The sequence below is a fragment of the Anarhichas minor genome, unplaced genomic scaffold (assembly GCF_050575085.1).
Source record: "Anarhichas minor isolate MPS153535 unplaced genomic scaffold, ASM5057508v1 ptg000010l, whole genome shotgun sequence".
NCBI lineage: Eukaryota > Metazoa > Chordata > Actinopteri > Perciformes > Anarhichadidae > Anarhichas > Anarhichas minor.
Window position 1 is genome coordinate 6024956 of NW_027466456.1, and position 19430 is coordinate 6044385.

The 19430-nt window shown below is 43.6% G+C and overlaps 1 protein-coding gene across 5 annotated transcripts in view; it reads left to right on the forward strand.

Moving 5' to 3' along the window:
- Positions 1-251: 251 nt before the first annotated feature.
- tle2a (TLE family member 2, transcriptional corepressor a) overlaps positions 252-19430 on the forward strand; it is a 37500-nt gene continuing 18321 nt past the window's right edge. For 4 of the 5 annotated variants that reach the window (XM_076087828.1, XM_076087830.1, XM_076087831.1 and 1 more), the window contains exons 1-2: positions 252-739; positions 10945-11129. In XM_076087828.1, coding sequence (XP_075943943.1) covers positions 716-739; positions 10945-11129 — 209 coding nt within the window. In that variant the 5' untranslated portion in view covers positions 252-715. The remainder of the gene's footprint in view (positions 740-10944; positions 11130-19430) is intronic. The other variant, XM_076087829.1, reaches the window with a different exon arrangement.

Below are 19430 nucleotides of genomic sequence, written 5' to 3' on the forward strand. Positions count from 1 at the left end.
TTGGATTCAATTATTTTTTCTTGAAAAAATAGAACATCACCAAACCATCACACGGTTTATTAATTTTGATAAAACAAACGGTGGGGGCAAAGCAGTGTCTTTAGGTCTCCTCCCCCCTCCTTAAAGAAAGCTACTCATATGCTATGTCCCATTGAGGATCAGAGAAGGGGGGAGTGAGGGACTGGGAGTGTTGTGTGAAAAGAGTGCAGGCCAGCGAGCGAGACAAAAGAGGCTGCGGCTACATTGAATGTGCCGGTGGTGTGTCCGTCTCCGAAACCACAGGCAAACCACATCCCCCACCCCCCCCCCCCCTCCCCATCTGGCCTTTATGCTACGGACGGCGAAGATATATCGGAGAGGGAAACCAATTCCGATATTATAATTGCTGGAAGCGCGAAGTTGAGGACTTGGAAGAACGCTCCCTTGGACCCCGGGTGTCTCTCCTCTCCTCTCCCCGTCCTCGCTACGCGTCGAGTGCGGTGCGGTGTGCGGTTGGAGATATAACCCCAGAACAAAGGAGTCTTGAGGCGAGGAATGAGCGAGCCGAGACTAGCTTTGCCATTACCTCTGAAACCGGGCCAAATGCCTCTCTGAGACCAACAATAGTACATCGGCTGCACGTATTTCTCGACGAAGCTTTCCGCCCCAACAAGGGAGAAAGAAGAAGGACAAAAAAAAAACACCGCACACGGAGACGCACAAGTCGGCGGCTACAATGTTTCCTCAAAACCGACCACCGGTAAGTACGCTACGCTACTATGTAACCGTCTACACGCGTCGAACGAGGTTATTGTCTTATATCCGGAACCTCTATTAAATACAACGCGTGTTTGAGATAAACGAGGTTGTTTTTAAAACCGTATGGAGCCTCAATGAGAACGTGCAAGCAGAAATTGTTCTGTCTTTTGTCACCCTCTCTGTGCATTTCCGGGGACTCCTTTTGTGGGGGGAATTATAACATAACGTATAATAGAATATAGACTGATGTATCCAACATATGAGCTTCTTTGCCTTTTTATATTAACCCCGTGTGTACTCTCTGAAGGTCAGGCAGATTGCTGTCAGTAGGGGTTTAGTCCAACTTTGCTCAGCGTCTTTGTGTGTGGATCTCATGTCCTTGGTGGCCACCAGCACCAGTTTAGGAACATGGAGCCTCCTTCTAATTCCCATACTATTGTGGAGTTGACCCAGATGATGAAGTGTGTGTTTGTTTGTCCCCTTCCTCGAGGGCTGTGAGGGGGGAGAGTGAGTCAGCTTGGCTTGTTGACACCTTCACTCAACGGTCTGCCCTTCTCAAGTACCACTATAGTTGTTTTAAAAAAGAAATCTGCTTTTTGAAATATATTTTCAATCATACCGAGGGTGATCCGTGACCCCTGATTTATTGATTTGATGGACCGAAAACTAGAAGCTCATCCTTTTTTTATTGAAGAAGATAATCACTTTTTGCCAAAAGTCCTCTGTACTGGCTGGTAATGTGGTTAATGAGAAAGAAATTGGCTTGCTGTCTGTGTTTTGAGATGGATCTCCGTGAGGTTAGGAGCGACAATTCATGCTGCATGGCTTTAATTTGTTTTAGTCGAGTTAGGTGGAGAGCTTTTGAGCAGACTGAAATACATAAACACTGGTCCTCGAGCAGTGTGAAGTATCAATTAAGACCTGCTCATTTGCCTAACCCTCATCTACATTCCTCAGCCATACCACCCTGCACCCCACCCCGACAGTGTTTAGACCTTCACGTCGCAGGCATTGAAACCAGATTAAGCACAATGTGAAGTATAGCTTCGTGCGTTTGTGCCACTTTAATTAATTCTTCTCACGAATTCATTTGTGCAGGTAAAGACCCCAAAAACCCACCGTTTTAAACTTTGCTGTCTTTATGTGTTTGCATGAGGCTTAAATTGCATCCAACATTGTAACTTTTATTATTTCAGTACTTCCTTTTGAGTGATAAAGGGAACTTGTGAGTCTCCGCTATCCAAACACACACACAGCACATGCACAAACATTACACACACACCGGCAGCTGTGTATGTAGTATAGCAGACTGCAGGAAGGCAGGGCAGGAGGTAGACTGTGGGCCTGCGGTTTGCACTGTAAACCCAATCCCTCTCATCCAGCCTCTCCTCGCTGTGTTCCTGTGAGAGCTCCAAACCACATCTTAATGTATGGGCAGGCGTCCCAGGGTGAGAGGAGCAGACTGCGGCAGGTCTGGGTGGAATGTTACGACCAGCGGCCCTGCTTCATTTCCACCCTCCGCAGAACTTAACGGTACCACGTGTGGCGCCCGTCCTCAGAAAGTCTCTGGCCGTCGGCGGCGCTTGTTTGCACCTCGGAGCGAAGGGCCACTCAACCCGGCAAACTGTTTAATCTCTGAAATGCAAGGCAGGCAGTAACCTGTCATCACTGCATACTGGCCGGCTGTGAAGGATGTGACCATATATTATATAAACACGGGACTCGTAATAACAAATGTATAGTTCTTTAAGACAATTAAGAATTATGCTAAATACATTTCACAATTAGGATAGTGAACAGGAGACTTTGTGGCTGGTTAACATACATGTTTATAGCTTGCTAGTGTACTGACCAAATGCAGTACATCAACTGAACTCCTCACCAGAGATTCTAATTATGTTCAAAGATGTAATGACGCTGTGTTGTCAACATAAACGGGACATAGAAACAATCTTAAAAAGTGCTTCAGGCACTTCTATGTGCCCAGATGATTTTTGCCAAATACAGTATACCATCTGAGACGGGTATAGGACAGGTCGGGCATGGCTGTCTGTCTTAAATCCTAAATGTTCTTTCAGATATGGAACAGGGATATAAACATAAATCGGAATGAGCCATAAAACAAGGAAGTGAGTTAGCATTTTTGCACTTTTGGTTCCCGTCTCTTGGAGTCGTTTTTTTGTTTTTAATGGGTTTATGGTTTAAAACACCAGAGCCGAGTATAGAAATGTATTCAAATCAGAAACTAACACTTAATGTTGTTGGCCTGTCATGATACTAACCAAGTTTGCAAAAAAAACATTTAACCTGCTTAAAATCTCACAAAACGAATGGGCCTCTCACACAGAACGCGGCTACGGTGCAGCGACTACTTTTCACTGCGTCAAATCACGAGCGCAACACAATCCAGCGCTGTGCCCAAAGTTCAACCTGGTTGCACCTCAATGTGCACTGAACCCAGCGGCGAGCGCAGCGCAAACCGCTTCCTGTGTGAAAGGTCCTTCAGACTTAAACTGAATGCATATATAGAAAGACATAGCGGTGGCATTAGCCTGTTCGCTGTAACACAGTTAGATTGGTGCTAATATTACCAAGAGCCCACGAACAACCATTTTATCCTGAACAATGCCCGGGGCTGGGGGAGGGGTTTGTTAAAGGGCTACTATTGTGGGGGGACGGTGGTTCAATTTTTGTCGTTTAGCCAGTCGGTCATACATATTTTATAGCATTTCATAATCCTATAGGGACAAAGGACCGGTTTCTTCTTCTAAGTTGTATTCGATAAGACGGTTGAACTGGATTTGTTTATGACCGTTGGACTGTTGCTCTTGCTTGTCCCAGTGGACTCTCTGGAAAGGCTAATTGTTTGCGGATGCAAAGTCAGAGATGTTTATTGTTTGTATCAAATGAATTTGTTGGCACACTACACGGGCGATTAAGATAGCACTTAAGACTGTTTCTTAGTTGTATAATGGGTTAGCGTCACCTAACCCTAAATCTTCATCCGTATATCTCCTTTAACCAGCCCAACCCTATCAAGGAGGTGGTCTTGTTAAAATTCATAACTAGTCAGTGAATCTAAGGTTAGGTAGGAGACTCGGACTGTTGTGGGGAGAGTGCTTTGAATGAATGAATGAGTGAGTTGAGGCCTTCTCCTTGTCCTCGGAGCTAGCATGAAGTCAGCCTCCACTCGCCCAGTCCGAGCATGCTTTTAGCTCTTTATCACCACTGTTGTCCAGCGGTGAGAGTGTGGCTATCGATCAGGAGCTCGCCTGCTTTGCTCCGCCACCGATTAGATGGCGGGAGGGAGGCAGAGAGGAGAGAGAGAGAAGGCGGAAGAAAACAAAGGAAAAGAGGCTGAAGTGATCTCAGGTTTACACAAGCTGTCGTGGAGGTGTGTCTCGGTGGAAGGAACAAACGAGCTGAGGGGGGGGGGTTACCTAATAAAAGAAGGCACCTCCAGCAATTAAGCCAGCTGACAGGCAAACTGTGGCGCTCCGCTAATGTGGGCTGACAGCAGGGAAATTTGAATAACGAGGCTTGCGGGAGGAAGGAGAGAGGATGCGGGGGGGGGGGGGCTGAGCTGAGAAGCTGAGAAAGAAAGATGTGTGGTGCTAATGAAACAGGTGCCTGGCAGCCCCTTTAAGTGCAGGAATCATTGAGAGACTACCAGTGTGTGTTTTTTTTTTTTTCTTCCAGCGCAGAGCCAAGCAGATAGCCACTTGATGGGAGGTGGGGGCAACCTGTGTCTTTTCTTCCCCGCCGCAAGCTGCTTTAACAATGCGAATCCCCGCTGAATGTTGACAGTTATGTTTGAATAATTCGATATAAGAAGCTTTCACATCAAACGTGTTTGAGAAAGGACAGTGTATTGACATGTTTCATGGCCTTCAGAGATGGGGAGGCGTGTGTGGGTGGATACACAGCGATACACATTCAGAAATACTGTTCTGGGTTAGACCTACTGTCAGTGCGTCCTTGGTGGTAGCCAGATGAGAGAGAGGGAGAGAGAGAGAGAGAGAGAGAGAGAGAGAGCTTGGTGGGTGTTTACTCTGATGATCGGCTCTGTGGCTAAGCAGTGTAATTAGTGGCCCGACTAATGTGCCGAGCTATATGATGGGAGGCAGCAGCAGCACACCATCTTCCTCGCTAAAGGAGACCAACGCAGAGAGACAGAGCCCCGGAAAAAGGACAAATATGAAACTGTAATCCAAACATTTGGCATGGTGTTCTTTTGTTAGCCATGCTAGCGGCGTCTAGGAATGGCAATCTGTCGGTCCAGCTCCAGACTGAAACATCTCAACAACTGTTATATTGTAGCTGGATTAAGATTAAATACATTGAAAGATAATCGAGGTCTACCTAAAATGATCCCTAAAGATATTGGTGATCCCCCTGACTTCCTCTAGCGCCATCACAAGGATCTTGTCTTGACACCTATTGGCTGGATTGCCTTAAATTTGGTACAAAGATTCATGTTCATTCGTCATTGGGTAGAAATCTTAATCTGTCTAATACAGTGGCCACATACAGACTACATAAGGAATTATGGGCCAAACAATAGTAAAAGTGTTGTTTTCAACCAATTACACTGCAAGAAAATCTGTGTTTATAGACTCCGAAACCACATGTGTCGTAGAAAATAAATTTTCTATCAAAATAACTACGCAGCACTATTTAACAGTTTAACGTTCGCGGTACGGTAGTGTATTGGTGTGCCCAAATTACAAAAAGTATTTCCATATCTGCTGCTTTTTAATTTATATGAATGAAACGCTGTTGAACTCCAAATATTGGAGTTGTGTTCATGACCTAAGCACCCACTTAAAATATTGCGATGTAAATGTAAACATCAAATGTAACGCTAATAGTAAAGTCTATTAGTAACAAATGAGGTGAATTTCACGAAATATAGTCGACATCTAGTGTTTAAACTAGGATGTGTAATGTACATACAGTGCAGTTTATTTATAATAAAGATGCTCGGGCCATATTCTAGCTTCTTTAAAAAAAAAAAATAATGTGACTCTTCCCATCAGCCCCAGCTGTACCTTGCATTTAACGCTGATGATGATAAACATTACGCATGGTTAGCATCGTCATTATGTCAGATTCTCTGGCCAAACATTGGGCACAATCGGTGTTCATGATTTGTAGTGAACGCAATATGGCAGATAAGAAACAAGAACGTGGCAACCATTAAGTAGTGGGAGCGTTGTGTATAAGAGTTGTGAACATTTCAGACGAAGAGGAGAATATAAGCGGCCATCCAAGAGGGAATCCATTTCTCTTCCCGTCCCCTGCAGACGTACGAAGAAGACAGAGGAGTGTTCTTTTTAAGTGAACCGAATATTCTCATGGTCACACGACCACGCAATAACGCTGATGGCCCCATTTCAGCTCCATTAGCAAATCATGTATCACTCTGTGGGCCAGTGAGGGTTGAGACACATCTTGCGGATTCCCATCGATATTTGACGTAGGCGCTACAGCCATGTGTGACACAATAAAGTGCATGTGTGCTTGTAAATTCTTGTGGAAACTGCGTCGTGCACACATCCACTTAGTGTTTGTAGTGGGCATGTGTGGGCGTGTAGTCTCGTCTATATGTGTGTGTGTGTGTGTGTGTTTGTGTATGCATGTGTGTTTTAGGGTGGGGGGTTAGAGCAAGGATGTGAGGTCATAGTGGTTTGTTGCTTGCGGTGTAATTAGTGGTTACTCAAATGAAAACAGGAATGATTTCATTCAGGGAATGCCACACTGTTAATGGTCCCTTCACATCAGAATTTTACGTGTGCACAGATGCTGTTTTTCTGCACAGTTTTTCCACGAGCGTACCTTCGTCTTCACATTTGTGTGCGTGTCGTTGCATTCGCGGGTTTAGTTGCGTGTCACCTTGGATATGATATGTTTGCAGAGTCTATAACCTGATCTGTTCTGCTGCCAGCACAGTGCTGTGCTTGGTGTTAAGCTGTCATCCAGTTAGCATTTTAAACATCCTTATTGGATTGTTTCCTATCCCATTGAAGGGATGTGAGGTCAGATTTTTAAGTAATTTGTATTCCCATAAATGACTCGTTCACACACTCTCTCTCGCTCTCATCCCCTCATCATCAGGTGCTCATTTAATCATTGCAATTGACTTAGGCCTTCCAGGGCTAAGAGAGAGATTAGTGCGATCTGAACGTGTGTGTGTGTGTGCGCACATACATCTGAGGTGACAGGGTCCTATCTGGGTTTTTCCTCATTCAGCTTTAGCAATAAGTGGCCTTAAACCCCCCTAACTTTAGCCTTTAGCTTTCTTAACTGGCTCTCTGGAACTGAACAGATCACAACCTAACAACGCCGGGCTGTTCGGGGGCCATTAAACACTTCCCCACTGATTTATCCAAACAGATGAGTAATCATCAGATGATCTCTAATCAGATCAGAGGAAATCTTCCCTTCCTCATGCTTCCCGATCTCATGCAATCCTTCCCCATTTGTACAGCACCTGACTTTGTATGAGCCACGGGAAGATCCAGTCTGTAATTGCGTAACAGCAATTTTCAGTCCATGTAAGCTTTGTTCAAGGGCAGACGCCATGTCTCTTGTTTGCTTTCATGCCAGGACACGGCCGAGGGGGAGGGAATAACTGAGTGTACGATTATCAGGTGAGGCTCCCGGCCTAGATCCATTCCCAGAGGTCAGCAGGTCAGCTCGACGGCGTGACCTTTCGCTTTAATGCCGGCTCAGCTGTTTGCTCGATCAGGAGTTAAGACAGACTAATAGCAATGGTTGATAGGAAATATAGGGAGTAGACATGGGACGACACGCATACCTTTCATGTTGATTATCCTTGCCAAAATAATTGCGATTCACAATATTATCCCAATAATTATCAAAATATGCTTAAAGCTCTTAAAATGGCAGTAGAACATACTGGAGCCACTAAACCGTAACTAGTTAAGAAACAAATCATTTTACTGCATCACAGATGGGACACATCCTTTTATTAGTGAAAATAAACAAACTACTTTCAATAAGGTAACCGTAAATCATATGGTGCCCCTGCGTACATACAAGATGAATACATTAAATAATAAACATTGTTTGATTCTGCTCTTTCTTACATGATAATCGCTGCATTTTAATGTCGGGCTCCATTGTTCATTTCTCTACCATGATAGCGAGCTAGACAGCTCGTGAGGATAATAATGATTATCCTGATAATGAATATTCATCACGATCAATTTATTTAGAGTCCTATTAAACTCCTATATCGTCCCATCGTTAGTAAGGAGTAGGAAAGAGGTTATGTATGCTGGGATGGAATCGATGCTTTGCCATTGTTTTTGAGACATCTGCGTTGTGCGTCCAGTCTAGTCTGGTGTGAATCATCATAACAACAAACCTAACCAGAAGTCTGGAGTTATTCTGGCCATAACTTCCTGAGTGGCTCAGCCAGCAGAGAGACGGTGGTTTCCTCTCCCGAAAACAAAAATTCTCTTCTTCTCTTTGAACATCACTAAATAAAACCAAGTTTCCCCTTGCCTCTATTTGAGAGGAAGATGCCCTATCTCCTCTTACCTGTCCTCTGGAGAAGCTGCTATGTTGAAAAAGAAAAGAAGAAGGGAGTGATGAAAAAAAAGGGAGGAGGAGGAGAGTCACCGCTTTCTTCCTCTATAAAATGGCCATGGTGCTCTTTTTTTTTTCCCCCCGTGAAGAGTAATTGGTATGTGTGTGTGTGTTGTGAAAGAGGAGGGGAGACTGTGTGTGTGTTTAATCATGTTTTTTTTGTGTGAGAAAGTGTGTATGTGCGAGCAAGACGGAATGTGTGTGTGCATCTTTGTTAGGATGAGTGTGTGCGTGTGTGTGTGTGTATAGTGGTGGGTTTGTGTGCGTAAAGGAAAAGGGGTGTGTGTGTGTGTGTGTGGCTGTCTGTCTGTGCTCTACGAGGGGGATCTGGCCGACAGATTGAGAGCAGCTTGTTAGAAAGAGGAACAATGAGGCCACAGCCCCTCTACTATCTCCTTTTTTTGTTCCTTTCGCTTGTTCCCTTTCTCCTTTTCCCTTTTCTCCTCCCTCTTATTTCCATCTCCCTTTAAAACACATTCTGTCCTCTCCTTCTCTTCTCGGTATAATTCCGACTTTCTCTCTTGCTAGTCTAACCCATATTATCGTCTCCATCCATCTTATCTTTTTTTTCCTTCAACCTCTTCAGTCTATTTAACTTGGATCTCTCTCTCTCTCTTCACACTCTCCCCCTCTTTCCTCAGTATTTGCGTTTCACCTGCTGAAACACCTCCCGTGTTTTCTTTTTCTTCCCCTCGGTACATCTCAGATTGTCACTTATCGACGCACATGTGTGCACACACACTCACACACATGCATGTTTGTACTGTAGGTGGTGTTCTCATCAACATGCTGACACCTTAAAGATCTTAACAGCTTTCATGTACACTCATCTCTGGCATTGTTTTCACCTTGGATTTGACTGATGCTGTGATTAAGTGGTTAATTAAACATCATTAAGAGAAGAAGAAGAAGAAACATTCCTTTATTAGTCCCACAGTGGGGAAATTATTCTCTGCATTTGACCCATCCCTGTATATATAGGGAGCAGTGGGCTGCCAATGACAGGCGCCCGGGGAAAATTATGTGACAGACATTGCAGGTGTGTAGGACATCAAGGTGTGAGATTTTATTTTAAATACAAATGAATCATCAGTGCTGTAATTGCGAGCTGCCCAGTGCCCACATGTATGCCTACTGTCATTGAACTCAGCTTGTGGGATATTTTGTTGAGCTGGAGAAGATTGTTTTTAGTATTCCTTTGGGATGCATTAAAGGAAAGGGACACAACACTGTTAGTGGGAAAATGAATAAAATACTTTAAATAGGAACCAAAGAAGGGGAGATAACTCGCACATATTTCAATGTCTAGTCTGGCTATCCTTTGTTTTTCATAATTTACAAACAGGTTGTGTTTGTTTGGCAAATGTTGTAATGAACATACCATGCAAGGAGAAATGTCAAACAATAATTTACTTATTTATTCCCAGTTTAGCTGCACATTAGAGGAACCACTACCCTCCTAGGGAAGTGTGTTACTGCTGGTGCAGCTGGATTGTAACAGTGTTCACTCCACAGAAAGCTCTTACACAATTTTTTTTTTAAATTTATTTTATCTGCAAATATTACAAAATAGTCAAAAATTAAACTTGATCTATATTGTAAAAAGCCTCCAGATATTCAAAAAACATTACGGGGTTATTCTTAGAACTTTTGATATAAAATCTGCTCCGCTATTTTTTTAGTAGTTTTTTTTTTTTATCAGACCTATTTGGCAAAGAATATAACTCTGTCCTCCCACAATGTTCTCTCTTTCTTTACACCTCTCAATAAGGCTGGAAAAAAAGAGCACAGCGTGTTTGACACAATGACTAAACTCTGGCCCTCAAATAAACTAAAATAAATGGCTTTACTGAAAATCACTGTACGTGACTATCACTTAACCTCACATTGGTCGTACTTGACCATTGTGAAGCTTGTGAACCGGCTGCCTCTGCACTCAGTTATTTTGACAGAGAGCCAAATGGACTGACAGATGTACAGCCCGCCCCCCCCCCCCCACCCACCCACCCTGCCAGTCCAGCGCTCTGCCCCCTTTTGTCTGCCTGTCCCGCAGCATTACCCCTATGGTTGTAGTCTCCTAATTGCTCTGAACCCTGCGGAGATGGGAGACTAAGTACCAGGTTGGGAGGGGTCTTCAGTTATGATGGGGTCCTCTCTCCCCCCCCCCCCCCTACTGCTCTATTTCTTTCTTTCTTCTACTCAGACTTGCAATTAAACAAAGTGTGCTCATTTGGCTAAGAAGCTGTTGTACCTCTCCACCCTCCCATCCAAGTCTTAGTAACCCATTCACATCTGGCTCTGCTGGCGTCTCTGTAACAGGAAGCCTCTCACAGTAGTCAGACGCAGACATACTGGTGTGCATGTACAGAGATAGGGTGTTGATGTGAATGCATGCTTCCTGTAGTTGTTTTCTAATGTTCTTTTGTAAAGGCAGCTCTAGTTTGAGTGAAGCGTTTCTTTAACCATATGAAATGAGTCATATTACACATAAACTACCTAAGCATCGGGATGTTGTCACCTTAAAAAGTCAAATGTCAAGAATTATTGAAACTATTCTGTACTATTACATCCGTTATTAAAATCCTTAAGTTGGCATTCTTCTCTTCTCAGGCACCTCTGCAGCCACCCCCGGGGTCTTCGGCCTCAGTGGTGGCAGCGGCAGCAGCAGCAGCCGCGGCGGCATCGGGGGCGCCCCAGTCGCTGAAGCTAACCTACCCAGAGACTTTGGACCGCATCAAGGAGGAGTTTCAGTTCCTCCAGACCCAGTACCACAGGTGAGTGTTTGGGAGTCCAGTGTTTTTCTTGATGTTTCTCTCTGTGCTACCGGGCATTTACACAAAACCGTCAGTGTTTAAGAAAATGCGAGGGGCTGCGGGTACAGATAAGATCATTAAATATGACCCAGGAAGGCAAGTTTGGGTAAAAGATCCATGGGTTTAAAGGCTTATCAGACACCAAAACAGTTTATAATACTTATGACAATCATTTTATGCTCCATATGGACAACTGAGAGGTACAGAACTACCCTATACACATCACAAAGTAATCTACCAGGAATGTACACTTGCATGTACGAATGCAGTGTTTTGCCAGATGACCTCGCATTGAGATGTGGCAAAAGTTGGGCCACATTCAACTTTGTTTGACAGACGACACAACGTTTCCTTTGCCCTCTCTTGCTCTGCTCTCGTACATGTGTACATGCACAAACCCACACTCTGAGATGATGCAAAGCTATGGGATGTTTTGACTAACTTTCTTGGCACGGTTTCCTGGCTCAGTGTGCTGTTTTGTATGCATGCATACAGCTAGGGTTGGTAGTCTTCGTCTTCAAAAAAAAAGTGTAATATTTGTTTAACTCGTCATTACATCCATACAGCAATTAATTAATCAAATGTTCCGACAAAATAAAAAAAAATCCAGTATCTGTGGCTGTCGCAGGACGGTAGAAAACCGGTCCAATAATTGAATTTGGCCCGACTATAATGTTTGAGCAGCCTACCTGCCTGAACACTAACAAGCCATGTTTGCCGTTTACGCTGATAATGATATATTTGGGAGGCTTTGAAAGAGAGGCCTGAAGTGTTTTGCAGACTTGGCAACTTTCTCGGTAGATTTGGGACTTTTAGAAGCTAGTGCTGCTAGCTACTTTTATTGGAAATTAGTACGCAACACTGCTGGGATTTTCGGTTGAAAAACTTGAAAAATATAGTGTGATTTTGCTAGTTTCTCAACATTACCAACCCTAGCTTTGAGTACGCAGGCTGCTCTTTTTGCATTACTGTATGGTGTGTTGAATGTGCCCAGAATGCCTTTGAATGTGGGATTTGGGGCTGACTGTAGAGGCCAAGCCTTTTCTCTCCCCTCTCTGTTCTCGTGGCACACCTTCACAGGGCCCCCACCCTCTCCCCCTCTCACCCCCCACTCTTCTCCTCTCATCCTGCTTTGATTTAGCCGGCCAGAATATACCCTCCCTCCCTTTCTGTTCCACTTCAAACTTCTTTTGTACGGTGCCCCTGGCCAGAGCCCCTCTAACCCCCGGGGCTACTACTGCTTCCCTGTACACACACAAATGCCTGTGTGTGTGTCTTTATCCCTCTATCCGTTCTGCTCGTCACAAGCTCAAAACTCAGTCAGACCAACGCTGAGCCTAGAATGCCTGAATCCACACAGGTACTTTAAACTCGACCCCCGAATAGGACTGAAAGATCGGACCTAAAATCTGAAGGGTATATTATAAGCCTCACTTGAATCATGATAAATGTACTGAAAAGTATTTTTGCAGTACATTAGTATTTCCTTTATCATGTTGGCTCACTTCTAATACGTTTGTCCTGTTGGTTGAAATTCTTGATTTCACCGGTTCACCACTCTACGCACTTCATTGAACATTCCATTTGAGTTAATTTAGAGCAGTTTTATTCTCTAGTCCTAAAGGCAACAAATTACTTGCACTCTGCAATCCAGTCCCTATTCTTCTACTTTATATGAAAACATTTTGACTAGAAATGATTTTAACCAAAATGATCTGAGGAAGACCATCGTTGTCATGCCCATTTATGTTAACAGAATTGTGAAGGAGATGACGGTGTGTGGGCGTTTTTTTTAAAAAAGTTTTCTCCTTAACACACGAACAGCTGTCAGATTAGCTCCCACATACCTGCACTCTAGCAGCACAACACTAGAGGTGTGATGCTGACCACATCTTTATCTTGGGATCCTTTTGGATATCCGTTTGGTCATCTTGATGTACATTGAATTTTTGTCTGTGAGGGAGAAAGTCTTGTGTACTCAGCGAATCGGAGGACGGTCCAAGGTTATCACCCTGCGACCAGTTTTTGAAAAAAACGGGGGGGAAAAAGTATTTGCAGAGCGCCTGTGAACCACCTTTAGAGCAGCACTGACCGAGACAAACGGAGCCTTTCAGTGAACATGAGTCACTCCTGAATGTGTTGGTTGAGACGGTGTGATCCATAGCGCCTTAATGCATAGACATAACAAGGCCTGAGTACCAGGGGCCTCACAAGACACAAGCTTAAGAAAATAAAATTAAAATAAGAAAAAAAGTATATATAACATGTTTTTATATTATGTATTTGCACCGCCGCCGCCATGAACAACATTGGGTCGGGGAAGTCCCAGAGGTTTCAGTCCCATCCAGAGCAAAGTCATTGGTCGGACATTTCGTTTTTATGGGCGGGCCCTTGCAAGTAATGTTTTTAATTCAACAGATTTATTTTGAATAGTTAAATATTACCATCAAATTGTGTGTTTAGTTGATGTGTATTTTAATGATGACACTTAAAATTTGGTAAAGTTCACATGAATTAAATGTGAACTGATAGTGCCGCCTGTTATTTACAAGAATGGCAAAGTATGCTAAAGTCCTGTCGTCCCACCCCACTATAAAACCTGATTGTGTATGAATGTTAAGGTTTAAGTCAGTCATTGGTGCAAAACAAAGTGACAGTTGCATGAGCGGCACTATGGACAGCACCACACGTCAAACAAGCAAGACTACAACAACGACATTGTATTCTACTACCTCACATATCTATTGGTCCATAATGACAAACTTACACTGAAAAAAGGTACGATTGTGACCCACTTACTTACGCTTACCAGGAGAAAACACTTCTGAAGGTAAGACAAAAGGCAATTTTATACTGATTCTTTGCTTGTGATGTTTGCAGGTTTTTAATTAAAAATACTAATCTGCCGTTCGCACAGGTCTACTTGGCTGGTAACCTTGTCCTGACTTATTGTTGACGCATTGGTGACGGAGTTCTGAATTAATGCTGTTTTGCAATTTGTGAAGGAGGGAAGGGCCCCCAAAACCTCCATAGCCTCAGGGCCTACAGTAATATTAAGGTGCGCCTGGGTGTGATCTGCTCTACTGGCAGCCGTTCAACGTTACACCTCGTGTTACAAAACACCTCGCCCTCTCTTGCCAAGCCCCGGTACCGAGAAGCAGGATAAACAATAAATGAGTGATGAGATTAAGAACACGATTGGGAGCAAGAGCTGTCTTGCGATTCCATCGGCATCTTCCAGCTCCGATAGCACGGCGTGCTGTTTTAGCAGGCCGGGTTCAGGTTTCCAGCAGAGCTTTGATCAAACCTTCCTCCAAGCTTCTCCAAGGCCTGCAGGCTGTTCTGACACAAATCACAGCAGGTTAATACATTGTAACCAATAGTATTGTTATTGGAACCGATTGTGAATGAAGCTGTTGATGGGAATTTTTTTATCATAACTTATATTGTATCATAAACCTGTGTTTGCCACAGAGCTTGTTTTCTGCAACAATCTAAAATGCCATTGGTTTTTTTTGTCGAGGGAATCAGTGCGATACTAACTTCGGGGGTTGACCTACAAAAATACGTCATCACTGCAGCTGTCTATTGCCCAGTCCTGTGCTGATGTAGTTTTAAATGCATTTCAGTGCTCGGAGCTGAGATATGGATGCAAATGAATATATTACTTTACCTAGCTTTTACTTAAGCTTTTTGTGTTGGTGTGTGTGAATCAAATCCCCGAGGAACCCATTCATGCACGTCGACATCTCTTGTGCCAGATGCTGCTTTCAGGTCATAAAACCACCGTTGTGTCGTAAAAGAAGGAGCGACCCTTTAACATCACAAGCAGCACCGTAAACCCACTTGACCCTTTCGATAAGGTGTAACTCTTAAGCGTCTGTCGTACTCCCGGGACGCGTACACAGGCAGCTGTGGAAACCACTGATGTGCAGTAATTCTGTTTATACTGTCCGCTTGGAGGACGCGTTCCACACATGCGCACCAGATTGCTAAACTACCACTTGTTGCGTGGTAATTGCCGTTTTGCGCATGTCCACACAGAGACTACATCTTACAGCCTCTGGTAATGAAATTTACGTCCCGCCTGACGCAAACCCTAGCGTACCCTCACAGGTTCGGAAAGTATTACCTCGGTTTAGGAAGCTGTTTGCTTTCCTACATAACCTCAAAAAAGAGGCAGTGGTCAGTCAGATTAGCGGTGGCCTTGTTTGGAAGCACCGATCCAATGATTCTCGATCTGATTGCGTGCTTCACCTTCATGGAATCAGACCCGCTTGTACACTATTCACACACTGCATGGAAAACATGACTTGAACCGCCCACGGAGCCAAGACACTGACACACCGACCCATTCAGGCAGACTCCCAAATCTGATGCATGTGCTTAACACACTTCCACATGTACGGGCCTCCCCAATTATCTCCACACACACACACACACACACACACACACACACACACACACAAATAGAAGTTGTCTAGAAATAGCAGGGCTTAGTTGTGTGTTTTGTCTGCAGCGAAGGTGGCTGGATTCTGATAGATGTTGGATTAGACGGCAGGAAAAAGATGGAGGGAAGGGATTAGCGCTGATGATCTGCAACTGTGTGTGTGTGTGTGTGTGTGTGGGGAGGAGGATGGGTGGGTGGGCAGGGTACGTTTCTAAATTTGTGTTGCTTGTTGGTTTTGGTGCCATCTGTGTGTGGTTGGTATGAAGGGATGAGAGATTTCTAAGGACGCTAAATAAAGAGAAGGGTTCATTAATTAGAGGGTCATTGGGGGGTCAGCTACTCAGATTTTTGCTCTCTGTGTGTGTGTGCGCGCGTGTTACCTCTAAACAGGCTGTAATCAGCAGACTGAGGGGAGATGGGAGGATCTGCTGACACAGCTCTCATTACTGTAATTCTCTTTCTATAAACACACACACACACACACATACAGGTTGCTTTGTGTGTGTGTGTGGTCTGTAGAGGAAGATAGGCTCTCCACTTGCCGCTAACACGCTGCCACTCATCACTTACGAGCCCCCTCTACTCATCTCTGCCCAAACACTACCCAGCTGTAGTAAGTGCCACACACTCTGAGTGTGTTTGTGTCATCTTTAGAATATTTGTCCGTCACCCCATCACATGCTACATTTTGCTAAAATAATAAGCTTAGATAGACTGGTGGCATTGGCCGAAATGATGGTTGATAGTTTGTCATTTATCAGTCAAACGTTGGCTGCTTCCAGCTAGTGATGAGCTTGAATTATCTTTCGTTTTTTCAAGTAAAAATATCACATTGGTTTCCACTGTCTCGTATCAAATGAATGACTGAATGCAGCTATCACTTCAATCATGATCAATCGAAGATTCCTTGTGTTTTGGACAAAACAAGACACTCACTGTAGACTTAAGGAATCTGTGAGGACGATTTCTGACTATATTCAGATGTTTTTTTGGGACAACCAATTAATTGTCTTGTTTAAAATTGACAACATGAAATTAAATCTATACTCCTAATATAAATTGCCTGTTCACCAGAGCTTAGTAGTGTCAGATCTGCATTGAATAAAGTTGAGGAGGCTATGAAGCCTGGGAGAGTCGAGTCCGTCCGAATTAAAATACATCTTCAGAGAGAGAGAGAGAGTGTGTGTGTGTGGATATAATTACATAAAATATTCAGGAAACCTCTGTGTTTAACTGCCTGTGTGTCACTCACCAAATTATGAAATTATATTTGCGTTAGGGAGTGCTGAGGGGTTATTTGTTTATAGTCGTGTGCACATTTTATTTGTGGGTTGGTTTGTGTGCTACAACCGCTCCCTTTTTAAAATGTGTGTGTGTGTTGCTTACTTGCAACAGAGGTTGGCCTGCTATTGTGCGACAAGATCCTAGCTTTGTTTTGTGTGTGTGTGTAGGTGTGTGTTTTTGCTCTCATACGCACCCTTGAGAGATAATAAAAGAGTACACAGGCGTGTTGGGTGGGTCCCGTGTGTGTGTGTGTGTGTGTGAGAGAATAGAGTAGAGACTGGGAGAGAAGCTGGAGGTTTTTCCAGTGGAGCAGAGAGGTTTGGTTCATCAATAGTTAATGTGATGTAAAGTGAACAGTCGCATACCTGCAGGCTGGCGGGCTAAATGCTCCCGACACTGTAAAGGCACGGCACTGGTGCAGTCGCTACATGGCTCCCACCAGTGTGTGTGTGTGTGTGTGTGTGTGTGTGTGTGTGTGCTCTTTACTGGCTGGTAGTTCTGTATTTGTATAGCACTTGTGTCAGCGACGGTGCTTGTTTGCCAAGACGATCAACGGGCCCCAGACTGCAGAACAAGTTAAAGTTCTGAATTAATGGAGGCACCAGACTTGGTAGCAGCATTTCAGGATTAACGAGGATCAGAAGATTTAGTGCTGAGTGATTTTGCCTGGAAATGTTTCTATTTTGAAAAAGATAATGTTTATTTTGCTTTTGTGAAATGTAGCATTGAAACATTGGTCCACATTAATAGATTTGTAAATTAATTGATAACAATTTTGGTAATGATTTCAGCATCTACAATATGACGATTTGCTGTTTTGTTTTTAGTTTTTTCTAGTTGAATATCTTTTGGTTTTGTTGACTGTAAGACAAAAACATGTCTCTTTGGGCTCTGTGAATGTTTGATGGATATCTTTCACTATTTTATATACCACAATACTAATAGATGAATCTAATAAAATAGATTAGCAGGTGAATAGATAATAGTATTGACCAATCGCGTTCGAGCAGGCTTTGGTTGAATGCAGGTAAGCAGACGGTGTGGAGAGCAAGAGAGCGGTACGCATTAGCCCAAATGCAATCTTGGAACCCACCGGCTAACGTCTGAAGATAATCTAACTTTTTATTGGTTTAAAATTGGCTTGTAAACTGGCTACCTGTGAAATAACTCTGTCAACTCCAGCTGCTATCTCGCATCTCAAGTTACTAACCGGACTGTAAACAACGAGCAATGCACGGAAAAGAAGTCTTGGCCCGGATATCCGCACCAGATCCCCAAAAATATAGCCCCTCGTCCCCAAAAGCTTATCGATTTTTTTAATTTTAACTTAAATTGTAGAGCTGATAATTTTTCCTCAAAAGAAAATTCTTATTTTTTTTATCCACTGGCACCGACTCATTTAATGATTCTGTTTCTGCAGCCCTGCTCACACTGATCAATGCTCTCTTCTTGAATTATGGTTATGTGAACACAGAAAATCCTTCAAATAACCAATGAGGGAATAGTGAAATTAAAAGTATTGTTAAGAAAAACAAACACTGGAAAGGAAGGAGTTGACATTTTTACAATACCCAGTAGCCTGTTTCAAACATGGAGACTAAAAATGCAGTCTGCACATTTCTACAAAGTACAGGGTCTTAATTAGATGCTTCACTGTCTGTAGAGAGAGTGTGTGTGTGTGTGTGTGTGTGGGTGTGTTTATTTAGTTTGTGTGGGTGTGCAAACTGTATGTGTGCTCACACGTGCGTTTTGGTTCTGTGTGCCTACATGCCTTCAGTATATGCTGTAAGTATGTTGGTTGAGTGTGTACCCGCGCACACACACACATGCTTCCATGCTTAGAGTGGTATGTATGTGTGTGTGTGTGTGTGTGTGTGTGTGTTTCTGTGTGTGTGTGTGTTCAGTAGCAGTGCAGCACTGACAGAGCTGTCTGAAGGCTGGCAGGCTGCAGATTTGTAGCGCATTCGGCTGATCATCTTATCTCCTGTCACCGCCAGTGAAAGATTGGAGGAAGCGAGCACGCACACGCACACGCACACACACACACACACACACACACACACACACGCGCACAGTAATATCTCCTTTTCTCTCTCTCTCTCTTACTCACTCACTCTTGTTTTTTCTCTGTGTTGCTGTGTATTTCTCTCCATCCTCCAAACCCTCTCTCTTAGTAAATGGGGCTGAGCCAAAGACTAATTATTAAAGACAATCATTTAGACATGAAACACCCACTTCCTGCTCACCGCTCTCCTCCTTTCTCTCTCTCTCTCATTTTCTTCCCCCTTCTTTTATGCTCCCACAGAGTCACATAATGACACACACACAAACAGTAATTTCATTCCTTGAAGTCCATTTTGTGGGGAATGGTTATTTCTTTCTGAGTGCGACCTTGGGGTCTTTCCTGTAAGCACAATAATTGTGTGTGTGTGTGTGTGTGTGTGTGTGTGTGTGTGCTATGCAACCTTGTAGTCTAGAGCGCCTTGCCAAAAAAACAGAGGACAGATTTTACGTTTTCTTTTTTCCCG